At 37.5% G+C, this 13127-nt stretch overlaps 1 protein-coding gene across 1 annotated transcript in view; it reads right to left on the bottom strand.

Moving 5' to 3' along the window:
- TBC1D16 (TBC1 domain family member 16) overlaps positions 1-13127 on the bottom strand; it is a 419175-nt gene that overhangs the window by 352184 nt on the left and 53864 nt on the right. Inside the window, exon 4 of the mRNA XM_090408622.1 lies at positions 12496-12619. Coding sequence (XP_090264748.1) covers positions 12496-12619 — 124 coding nt within the window. The remainder of the gene's footprint in view (positions 1-12495; positions 12620-13127) is intronic.

Raw genomic sequence — 13127 nt, 5'->3', positions numbered from 1 at the left:
ATCAAACTTTGTCAAAGTAAATGGCATAATAAATAATATATTTAAGCTATCCCTAGTACAAAAACACACTAGAATCTGACTATATAATGTCTTGTCAAAACCAACTATACTATATGGAAGCAAAACATGGACCAAAAAAAGGAAAGATGAAAAACGAATTCAAAACAGCAGAAATTAAATTTCTCAGAAAAACAGCTGGATATACCAAGTGGGACCATAAAACAAATGAAGGAATTTTACAATCCCTCATATAAAACCAATTAATTACTACATAAGACAGTATAAACAAAAATGGATGGAACATTTAAATCGAATGGACAACAGCGCACTACTGAAAATATAATACAAATATAAAATAAGTGGAAAAGATGAATCAGAAGATCAAGAAAGAGATGGCATGAGACTGGAACAGGCCACCTGGATTAAATCCATGTTAGGAAGAAGAAGATCATTGAAGTTGCTTGTATGCATTCATCTTTCACTTTTACTCTGCTACTTCTTGTCTCCCCCTGCCCAAAAAAAAATAAGCAGCAAAACATGTCTTACCTCTTTACTTTAAAATCAACAAAATGCACTACTCATCTAAACTGATTTAACACTTAGTCCATCAGTATTCAAGAGAATAAATTTTTCCTTGTAGTTTGAGCTTGAAACATATGGAACACCATGAGTGTTCCTTTTTGTGTTACTATCAATAGGAATGACATTCAGAAGTTCATACTATATTTCTTCCTCTTTTTTGTTGCTCCTTAAAAACTGTATTTCTCCATATGAGAATAAAAACACTCATTTGCTAATGAAAGCATTCCTTATTTTTTAATCAACTAACAGTCCATTTTCCCCTTGCTGTTCAAGTTCTGTTACCTCTAGCTCTCTTTTTAGATATTTGTGCTCAGCTGTTTACATCTAACACTTCCTATGATATGGAGAGACCAATCAATAAGGGAGAATCTTCACAACTGCTGAGAACAGTTTATACCTGACAGTACAGTTATTTGTAGACTAAGCATACAATAGGTGTTCAGAATATAACAATTTCTTTTGCTATCAATAAATCATTAGCCTAATCTTTAGAGGTACCTGCAGCATAATTAAAATTAATAACTTAACATGTATAAAAACCAACAGTAATAACTTTAATAAATTAAAGGTACAAATATTCGTACTGAAAGTAAGAGTACATCATCAGTGTAGAACAAACAGTTAAAGGAATGGAATACAAAGTACAGAACAGTCGGTGGATTATTAATTAAGGATTCTTCAACAGACCGCAGAGTTCCAATCCCTTATTCAGGCATCTCAGAACCTATTGGCAAAATTTTGAAGAAGTATCATCTTATTCCCACATATTTTCCTATTAACAAAATTTCTCACTCGTTGCCATCTACAAAAGACAAACTAGCACCTCTACCATTAGCTGGTGTTTAGCAGATATACTTTGGACAAACAGGCCGTTCTGTGGCAAAAAGAATGAAGGAACATCAGTATTATATTGAATACATGAAACGTCATTAGTCTGGTCTAGCACAACATAGTATTGACACTAAACATAATATCCAGTGGGATAAAGCTTGTCCTCTCCACAGATGCAAGTTTAAAAGAAAGTTGTGAAGTCCTTTTACATTCGCCGAATTTGAATCGAAATGACTGTCTCTCTCTCTCCGAAAAGTTTGGGAGATTCTTATCTTATGCAACCATCAATGAAATAGTTTTTAAGAATTATTTTATTAATAGTAATTTTCTGGCACGAGGCAACAATTTTAATTTTGCAATCCACCGACTGTTCTGTACTTTGTATTCCATTCCTTTAACTGTTTGTTTTACACTGATGATGTACTGTTACTTTCAGTACGAAATATTTGTACCTTTAATTCATTAAAGTTATTACTATTGGTTTTATACGTGTCAAGTTATTAATAAATTCATTAGTTTTTACTAACTTACATTTCATTAAAATTCTTAACACAATCTTTTTTTTTTCTTTTCTTTTGTACTGTAATTCTAATCAGACAAACAGTGAGTCCAGTATACATTTGTCTGAATTCTTACTGTAAGAATTCATGCAAAGAAATTTTATAACACAAGACCAAACAACAACAAAAAAATTGTGTTATGATTAACTTCATTGTCATTTTGATTTAAAATATAAAAACAGATGAATTAATTACATTACCTTAGTTGTATATTCTCATGATTTTTGCAACACTTTGTCACTGGAAAAGCTGATTCCAATAACCTCTATTTGGCCTGAGAGCTGCTTGTTTTCCTCCAAGTATTCTCTATCACATTCTTTATTTTTTTTTTAACTTCTCAAATATTCTTGCAGAGATCTTACATGGAACACTTGCTCTGTAATTCTCGCATTCAAATTTATATCCCTTTTTTTTTTACAGATACTATGACAGCCCTAATCCAGTCATGTGGAATTGAACTTTATGACAAGGCATTTTGAAATAAGCAGCACAACCACTATAAAACTTTTTATTATGACTATTATTATAATACAGGTATCTTCATAAAGTCAGACGGCTCATTCAGGGGGATTCGTTATTCACATGATACCTATCATATTTCTCCTTTAATTTATTGACTGAAGAAGCAGCCACAACCTATATCAGTGATAACCTATATCTTTGGTGTACAAATTAAACAGGCCCAAGTACTGAACCTGCAGTACAAGACTAGTCATCTGCCTTCTCTAGAACTCAACTCCTCAATAACCTACTCTTTCATATCTGTCCATCAACCACCCTTTTGTCCCAATCATCAGCTTCATTTCCATCTCCATTTGCACCAATTTATATAACAGAGTTCCATATGGTACCCTGTCAAATACATTTTAAAATATAAACAAATTTAAAAAAAAAGTATACAAATTACTTAGGCAAGATATAATAACCTTCAGAAAACTATGCTGTCCCTTATAAAGTACCATACTCCTATCTAAGCAGTCCTCAGTCCTCAATTCTATCTTTCATCAAGTTCTCCAATACCTTAACCACCACTCCTTGATATACCCATTGGTTTATAATTTGTTACTTCAGTCTTGGAGCCTCCTTTATGCAGCAGAACTATTTTGCCTTCTTTCCACTCCAATGGTACCTTCCCAGAACTGAGGCATAAATTATTAGTTGAACAACCTCTTCTGCATTTATTACCCTCACGCCTTCTTCTGCATTTAGAAGAGTTACCAAGAAGATGGGGTGGATGCATAACGGTGGAAGTTTTCATTACTGTATTTAGTTTTATTTCATTTTATTTAGTGGACTTAATGTTTTGTTTTGCTTGTAATTGTTTATACTTTTCTTATTTATTTATACTCCCTAATACTTATAATAAATTTAGTTTAATCCTTTATCCAAGTGTGAGCAAACAAAGTTTGTGCCTGAAAGTATCTTCAGGACTGTGGTAAGGTGGTACAACATCAGGGCAACTCGTTGCAAAGGTGGAGCAAGCTACCAACACTCCTGTCTCAGTATCTCCTATAATGCAAAACATGTTTTGCATGTTGCATGTTGGTAGCTTGCTCCACCTTTGCAACGAGTTGTCCTGGTGTTGTACCACCTTACCACAGTCCTGAAGATACTTTCAGGCACAAACTTTGTTTGCTCACACTTGGATAAAGGATTAAACTAAATTTATTATACTCTAAACAAGTGAAAAATAAACTTTCAACATCTTTCTCTAAATCCAGAGTAATTTATTAAAAAAGGGTGGCACACCATTTGGCAACTCCTATAGGTGGAGATGACCTGCTAATGCTTCTGCCTGGTATCTCAATTTGGGCCTGGCTCCCACTGAAGAGACCTCAACAAAGGTCGAAACTAGTCTGGGTAGTGGCCCTTCCCTTAATACAAAACAAATGTGAAAAATAAACTTTCAACATCTTTCTCTAAATCCAGAGTAATTTATTAAAAAAGGGTGGCACACCATTTGGCAACTCCTATTGGTGGAGATGACCTGCTAATGCTTCTGCCTGGTATCTCAATTTGGGCCTGGCTCCTACTGAAGAGACCTCAATAAAGGTCGAAACTAGTCTGGTAGTGGCCCTTCCCTTAATGCAAAACATTAGACATATCTGCAAGGAGATGTGATTTGCATTATAGGAGATACTGAGACAGGATTGTTGGTAGCTTGCTCCACCTTTGCAACGAGTTGCCCTGGTGTTGTACCACCTTACCCCAGTCCTGAAGATACTTTCAGGCGCAAACTTTGTTTGCTCACACTTGGATAAAGGATTAAACTAAATTTATTATACTCTAACCAAGTGAAAAATAAACTTTCCCTAATACTTATTTAGCATTTATTTTTGAAATTTTTGAATAATTAACGATTATGCTAGTAGGCCCTCGGCAGTAACGAATGATGGCGAATTCAGCTGCAGTCGACAAATGGCGTGTCGCCAAGTCCTCCGCCATTTAGGCACTCTATTATAAGATATAATATAATAAGGGAGTTTGTGGCATGCAGCATTTGAGGCATGTATGCGTCTCGGGAATTGGATATCTGGCTTGTGAGAGAGGATGGGGTGCGTGTGTTTAAAGTGCAGGCAGTGGGAGGAAATAAATGCAGCAGATATCTCAATAACCGACCTTATTGCTCCAGGAACAGGAAATGAATACAGGAAGATGAGTAGCGTGATAAGAGAGAATGAAGAAAATAATACTTGATAGTGATGATAGTGTAGAAGGTGTGAGTGACTGTGGAAGTTTAGATGGTTTTGTTTGGGAGAGTGAATTTCGATTTAGAGTGACTGACCTGCAGAGGGAGATAGAAGAGCTGAAAGAGGAGGTGGAATGTCTTGTGAGAAGTATGATAAGTATGAAAGATGATATTAGAAGAATGGAAGAGATAAATGCAAGACAAATCGGAGTAGGGAGGAGAGAGAGAGTTTTGGGAATGATAGGAAAGGAGAGAAATTTGTGAATGATAAAAGAGGAGAGAATGGAATTGGATATGGAAATGGAAATGGAGAGAATGGAAACAGGAGAGAGAGGTATGGAAGTGCTAGAAGAGGAGAGAACGGAAACAGTAGGAGAGACGGAATGAGAATGCTAGAAGAGGAGAGAATGGAAACAGTAGGAGAGATGGAATGAGAGAGGCAGGGGAGTGCTAGAGGAGAAGAGAATGGAAATGGTAGGAGACGAAATGAGAGAGAGAGGTATGGCAGTGCTAGAGGAGGAGAGAATGGAACGAGAGAGAGGTATGGGAGTGCTAGAAGAGGAGAAAATGGAAACAGTAGGAGAGAGGGAATGAGAGAGAGAGAGGTATGAGAATGCTAGAAGAGGAGAGAATGGAAACAGTAGGAGAGACGGAATGGGAGAGAGGTATGGCAGTGCTAGAAGAGGAGACAATGGAATGAGAGAGAGGTATGGGAGTGCTAGAAGAGGAGAAAATGGAAACAGTAGGAGAGAAGGAATGAGAGAGAGGTATGGGAATGAAAGAAAAGGAGAAAATGGAAACAATAGGAGAGAGGGAATGGTAAGAGGTATAATGTATGGGGACTCAATGATCTGTGGTGTTCAAGATAGGATGCATGAGGAGTGCTTGCCAGGAGGAACGATAGAAAGGGTGGCTTTGGCAGTTAAGAGAGGTGAAAGAGTGGATGAGATGATAGTGATGATGGGAACAAATGACTTGAGTGGTAGTGTAAATAGGGCAGCGAGAGATATGAGATTCTTGCTTGAGGTGGTACGAAAGAAGACGTAGAGAGGAAACAGAGTGTGTGTGTGTGTGTTGCCAGTACGATAATGACGAACTGAGCAGAAGAGCGGTAATATTGAATGACATAATAGCTAGAATGCGTGACAAGAGAGGACTGGAATATGTGGATGCTTGGAGTGCATTTGAGGACAGAGAGGAATTGTATGCAAGAGACAATTACATTTGAATGAGGAAGGATGTAGGCATCTGGAGAGATTGTTGTTCTGAAAAAGCCAGTGTGTCCCAGGGAGGATGGTAGCAGGGGTGGCCTCTTGTGGGAATGGGTACTTGGGAGAAGGGGGACGACATCAGGTAACACTGAGCCCAGTGGAGTCTAGAGGGGATAATGCTGGGTATAGAAACAATGGCATTTATATGCTATATACTAATGCCAGGAGTATCTGGAATAAGGGAGAGGATTTGGTGGCGCAGATAGCATCAGCCTGGCCACAAATTATTGGGATCTGAGACGTGGTTGACAGAAGAGGATATAATAACAGGAATAGAAGTCGATGGGTACAGCATTTTTTGGCAGGATAGGAAGGGAAAGCATGGTGGTGGAATACTGCTTATGATAAGTGACGACCTATGTCCTCTAAGAGCGGAGCCTTTGGAAGGCAGTGACACTAATGATTTTGAAAGCATATGGTGTGAGGTAGAGGTGGGCAAGACAGGATATTTAGTGTGGTGTTGCTACAGACCCAGAGTACAGAGGATGGGGACCACGAAATGTTTAGACAGCTGAGTTTGGCATGTGCAAGAAGAATGATTGTTATGGGAGATTTTAACTACAGTAGTATAAACTGGGGAAAGGAAGATGCATGTAGAAATAAAGGAATGGAATTTCTAGAATTCTTGAGGGACAAATGTCTTAGGCAACATGTAACAGAGGGAACAAGAGGTTCAAGAGTTTTGGATTTGGTTATAGCATCAGAAGAGTTGATAATAACAGGGATGACATCTCTCCCACCAGTTGGAGAGAGTGATCATATGGTTTTGACTTGGAAAATGAATAGACATGCAGGAGTCTCAAAGAGACGAGAACGTATGTGGAATTATAAGGCAGGTGATTATAATAGTCTAAGACATCAACTTGGGGAGGTTTCATGGAGGGAGGAATTGGAAGGCAGGGATATCATTAGTGCATCGGAAATTATGGAAGAATATGTGTTAACAGCAATGGTAAGTTATATACCACGAGTGAACAAGAGGACACAATTTAGAGTAAAGTGGATGATAAACAATATTAAACAGGAATTGCATGCAAAAAAGAGGCTGTGGAAGAGATATAAGGAGACAGGTGACAAGAAGATGCATGAAGAGTATAAGACACAGGCCAGAAGAGTGACTAGTATGGTAAGGAAGACGAAACTAGAATATGAGAGGAGATTAGCCCTAAGATCCAAAGAAAATCCTAGGGAATTTTTTAGATATGTGGCCAGTAGCAAGAGAAATGACTGTGGAAGAATGACATTGTGGGATAAAAATGGGAACAGAATGACTGATGCAGAAGACATAGTGGAAATGTTCAATGAACACTTTATTGGAGTATTTCATCCTACAGGAGTCAGTTTTAATGCCAGAGGAATAGGGCAGGATCAAGGTTTAGAGGTACAGAAGGAGAGTGTGTTTCAAACACTGAGTACTCTGGATGTCAGTAAAGCTGTGGGAATGGATGGTATTTCACCACAAGTTTTGAGAGAATGTGTTAGGGAACAGACAGTGCCTCTGACCTGGCTTTTCAATGAAAGTGTGGCTGTTGGAAAAGTGCCCATGGAATGGAAGGAAGGTAAGATAGTGCAATTGCATAAGTGCGGTAGCAAACTGAAAGTGTCTAATTATAGACCAGTTTGTGTGTCACCAGTAGTTAGTAAGATCTTGGAGAAAGTAGTAGACCGTATACCGCATTAAGACAATGAGGGTAATGTTATCTCTGAAAGTCAACATGGATTTGTGAAGGGGCGGTCTTGTTTTCACAATATGCGAGCCTTTTATGATAAAGTTACAAGAGCATTAGATGAGGGAAAGGCATATACTGTCATTTTCTAAGACTTAGCAAAGGCATTTGACAGGGTGCCACGTGATAAGCTGATATTTAAGTTGCAGCACATGGGTCTGGATGTCAGATTGGTCAACTAAATTCAGGATTGGCTGTCCAATAGGTATCAGAGAGTTGTGTATGGTGGGGCAGTTTCAAGGAAGCAGAGGGTTACAAGTGGGGTCCCACAGGGCTCAGTACTGGGACCTATATTGTTTAACCTTTATATCAATGACATTGTCAGTGGACTGCAAGGGGATATTCAGATGATGCAAAGCTGGGAAGGATTATTAGTAATAGTGCAGATGCGGCAGCCCTGCAAGAGGATTTGAATAAGCTAGATAGATGGGCAAATGAATGGGGGTTTCAGTTTAATGCAGCAAAATGTAAGGTCTTGAGGTTTGGGAAACATCGATGGGACACTGCATACTATATGGGAGGAGTTATACCAGGAAGTAGGGGAGACAAGAGATCTGGGATTGATGATTGATAGAACCTGAAATTTAGGGGACATATTGCAAAGGTAGTGAAGGTAACACAGAGGATTTCTGCAATAATGAGAAAGACTCTGACTTGCAGAGATAAAAGAGTTATCATTCCATTGTATAAGACCCTGATCAGACCATACTTAGACTATTGTTCTCAGATTGGTCCCCAGGATTTGCAGGGGAAAAAATTAACTGTGGAAAGGGGTACAAAGGCAGATAACAAAGATGGTTTCAGGATTGTACAATGATAGTTATGAGGATCAGCTGAGGGAATGTGGACTGCAGAGTCTGGTGGATAGAAGATGGAGAGGTGATAAGATTGAGACTTTTAAACTGTTGAGAGGTGGTTACAGGGTTGACACTGGGGAGTTCTTTTGCTTGGTTGAACAGCAGGAAGGAGTGATGACAAGAGACCATCCCTGGAAGTTACGAAAGGAAACTGTGAGTAAGAGGGTGAGGAGTGGTTTCTTTGCATGGAGGGTGGTTGAACCATGGAATGCATTGCCTGATGGAGTGGTGAGAGCGAGAATGGTCAATGAGTTGAGTGGTATGATAGACTTTTTGTTTCTTGGGGGGGGGGCCTCCCCTCGATGAGTCTTGATAGACTTTGTTTCTTAGGAAGGACCTCCCACAATGAGTCTTTTGACTCCGTGGAGGCCTGAATAACAATAATAATAATAATAATATTCATTCTTTTTTTATCTGCAGCATATTGGTAGAATTCTTGTGAGTTATCTTTAGCCTGCAGAGCCAGTTTCTTTTCATACTCAGACTTTGTTTTCTGTACAACAGTTGTGATTATTTTAGCCTGCTGCATACAATTTTTATAAAGGACATCATCCTTATGCACACAGTATTCCTTCCACATCATCCCTTTCTCATAAATCTCTTGCTTAATAAGATTACACATCCATTTGACTCCTACACTACTTATTCTTCAAACTCTTGCACACATTATGATAGTGCATCATTTAAGTATTATTTAAATGCTTCCCATGCACTATCAATATTCTTCCTGTCCAGCAACCAATCCCATTCCACTGAACACAGTACACTCCTCAGTTAGTCATAATTTTATCTTTAGTAGTTTAGCATGTAACCTTTTCTGAATGGAACATTCAGAAAAGGTTACATGCTAAACTACCAAAGTCGTCCTGCAGGAACCAAAGTCGTCCTGCAACAGCTCAATAAATGCATTTTCGTTCTTCTAATGAGATTCTACTGCTACCCAATCAATATTTGGATAATTAAAGTCACTCATTATGATTACTCTTTTTGCACTCATCTTTTCTATTTGGTGATGCATTTTTTCATCACAAGCAACTGATCCACCAGGTCTGTAACAACACCGCACTATGTAATTGATCTTGTTAGATTCCACATCACACCAGATGGCTTCAAACTCACTGCCACATGAAATACTGTTAGTAGTAGTACTACAATCATAGGTCTCAACTCTAACTGGATTCAAGTCATCTGATATCATTAGCAGTAAGTCTCCTTCTCTCCTATCCTTCCTAAAAACATTGTGCCCTTTACACTCGATGCCAGTTAGTATGTCTGATTCTGATAGCCTGGTCTCACTAATGCCTACAATCTGTGGTCCCAACATATTGGCCAAGGCAACAAACTCTACCCCTTTCTTTCTGATTCTCCTAGCATTTGTGCACAGACATAATTATCTAACTGCATGTTCTTTTGTATACTCTTGTCTGCAGTCTGTATGTATTATACAGTAGGACAATTTTCAGATCTCTATTCTTCTCTAGTGCCTTATACATGCAGACATCTTTGCACACATTTGATGGGTGACTGGACAAAAACAAAGTCGAAATCGTTCTCTCCTCATCACATTTCCATGATAAAGACCATTCCCATTATTAACACAGTTATATAACATTGTCGCTCTTACACTCACATTCTCACCATTCATTCATTCATCTTCAAGGCCCACCTTTCCTAACTGGATTGTGGGGGCAGCAGCTGCAAGAGGAACTTCGATCTTGTTATGTTGTTGTTCTTCTTGATAAGGGTAGAAAGGCAGGTCATATTAAATTTTTTATATAATCTCTCAGATTTATGAAAAATCTAGGAACGGCCATTTTAAGATCAAATTAATACTAGTTAAAGTCCCTCTTTACCCAAAAAGCTGTCCATTGCAATTTTAAACTGCCCCCAATGTTAACTAATCAGTGCTGTTTGCTTACCGTGACAAACTGTTTTCTGAAGATATCAGATATAAAACTAGCAAATAACAGCAAATAAACAAACAAATAAATATATTACTTATTTGACATTCTGAATTATTACCACTGCAATTTTTATATTTGAGTATCTGTATTCTCATATTATCTACTTCAGCTGCCTTTCTACATTACAGATTTCTAATGGCTTTTTTTTCCCTAGCTCAAATGTACTCAACTACATCCATTAAAGTTATTTCCTTACCACTGTTCTGTAAGTGCACATCTCATTTCATAATTTCTCAAAGTAATCACTCCAGACATAAAGAATTTCTTTATCTACATTTTTTATCCTTATCATTTTTGATTATTTTTGTGCTCTTTCCTTCATTTCAGAAAATAGTCTCCAGAAGATTTTGTCATCTTCATGATGTTTTTTTCCATAAAACATTTGATGATTCTGGATAAATCAATCAATCAATGTAGATGACAAAATCTCCTGGAGACTATATTCAAAGTCGTCCTAAGTGTGTCAATTAAAGACTAAGTGACAAATTCAAAGTAGAATTTGTCACTTAGTCTTTAAGACTTAATTCAAGACTGTGTAGCTCAGTGGATGTGGTGTTTGCACACCATAGCGCTTGGCCGCATGAAGGAAGACTTGGCTTCGAGTCTAGTCAGCGACTAGAGGAAATTTTTCTAAGCCTTTTTTTGACCACTTCCCAAGTTAGTCGATCTCTGGCACAGGCAAGCGGGTTTTTCCTCGCAGAAACTCGGGTTTTTCGTCCTGTAAACTCAAGAAAATCGACCGTAGAACCCACATTATTTCAGACATTAAATATATTGTGTTAGGGTTAGGAACCATGAGATGGCGGCACATTTGAGCCGTGTCTCTTCACTGTGTACCGCTTAATTAGTCTTGGGCCATCTATCTCTGATTGGTACCAGTGGAGATTGAACTGCCCACTCAGTCTCCAAAAGTTAGATAGGGCTAAATGGCCTCGCCTACTCCCCGTATACGGGAATAAAAAGGCATTTGCTGATTTTTTTTTTTTCTTGTTTTCAAATTTTTTTTTTCACTTTTCTCCGGTAATTTTAGTATGTATGCACCTACATTTTTTTTCCAAATTAATATATTATATTATATTATTGGATCTTACATTTCAGTCTTTTAAGCCACTACTAACTGCATTAAACCAAACCACCTAGGTCTGGGTGTTTATCCTGCCATTCTGAATTCAAACACATCATTTGTTAACATTCTGTTATACTGCAGTACTGCTGCTCAAGCATTCTTGAATGCTAATAATTTGATTTTTAATATGATGCTGTCATTGATACACCATCTATTCACTATAGTTTTCCTTAGAACACTACTACTACTCATATCTGTGGTCTCTAGTTTTCAAATCAACTGATTTCTAACCCAACTTACAGATTGTTGAAATCAGTTTAAACACCAAAATTATTCAACTGGTTTCCCACGACACCAACTTACCTAATTCTATTATCTATTTGCATATTGAAAATTGCTATCTTCACCTAAAATAAAGACTAAAGAGTTAATTTTTTTGCTCTATAGTCTTCAATGAGTTTTCCATGTTCCTGTTTGTTTTCATACCGTATGTCCATTTATTTTTTATTGCTGATGTCTAGTTCATCAGCCAGATAAAAAAAAAAAAAGATGCAAAATGAATCAGAGCATGCGTGATATAACGTGCTGAACCCTGTCTGAGATATGAATGGTTCCAAAAGTACATTGATTGCCAAAAAAAATGTGTTACATATGACATATGCTAGATATCGAAATAAATACAAGTCATTTTCGTCTAGATTAGGCTGACAGAAAGTTTTACAAAATTCAGTGGATGTAGAAGTGAGAGTGATGAAAATGTTTAGGTATGGTAATATAAATTACAATATCTTAGGAATATTATGACAAATAATGTGTCCAAAAGAATCACTATCAATAACAAAATGATATATTTTATAAACAAACAAGATAGGGTCATGTAGTTTTTCACTCACAGATGCAAAAACTCATCAGATATTAGTGACTTATAGTTCTTCAGATGCTACTCACTAATAGCCTCAAATTTAAGTATATCTGTTCTCTCACCAGATGTTTTGTGGCATGTCCAGTATGATGAAATCCCAAGCACAATTTATCTGTCAGTTTCAACAATCCTTTACTTCCATAAGGTACACTAAAAACATGTAATGAGACAATTTTCAAGTTCAAAAACTGCTCATTCAGCAAAGCTTTCTCTGGGTTGGCATAATATTACTCCATCATGCTACAGCTTAATTCTGAAGGATGTTCAAGTATGTTGCCCAGTTACTGTGGCTTCTGCAAAAAAGAATAGCCCAATTAGAAAATCTACATCAAGGACTCGAGACATTCATTGAAACGGTCATGCTTTTGTTCCATGAAATTATGTACACTTTCTCTGCCTTAAACAATTTAGTTGGTGAACCTACCCAGAAAAGTGAGAAATGCACTGTCATCTATCCACAGTAACATTCTAATGTGATCCAGCTAGGTATGGCATTTTCTTCTAACTTATGCATCAAATTAATCTTGCAAAAATACAAACATCAATCTTTTGTGCACAGAACTGTATATGATATAGATCACAGACTACGCTTTGCAACTGGAAAAACCTCTCATATTACCTTAAGTCCATCAGCATCCACTGCTCGTGTATTGCTTCC

Source organism: Typopeltis vanoorti, chromosome 18 (assembly GCF_054136105.1).
Source record: "Typopeltis vanoorti isolate ZY-2024b chromosome 18, IOZ_Tvanoo_1.0, whole genome shotgun sequence".
In the NCBI taxonomy this organism is placed as follows: Eukaryota; Metazoa; Arthropoda; class Arachnida; order Uropygi; family Thelyphonidae; genus Typopeltis; species Typopeltis vanoorti.
This window is presented reverse-complemented; position numbering and strand designations above follow the sequence as displayed.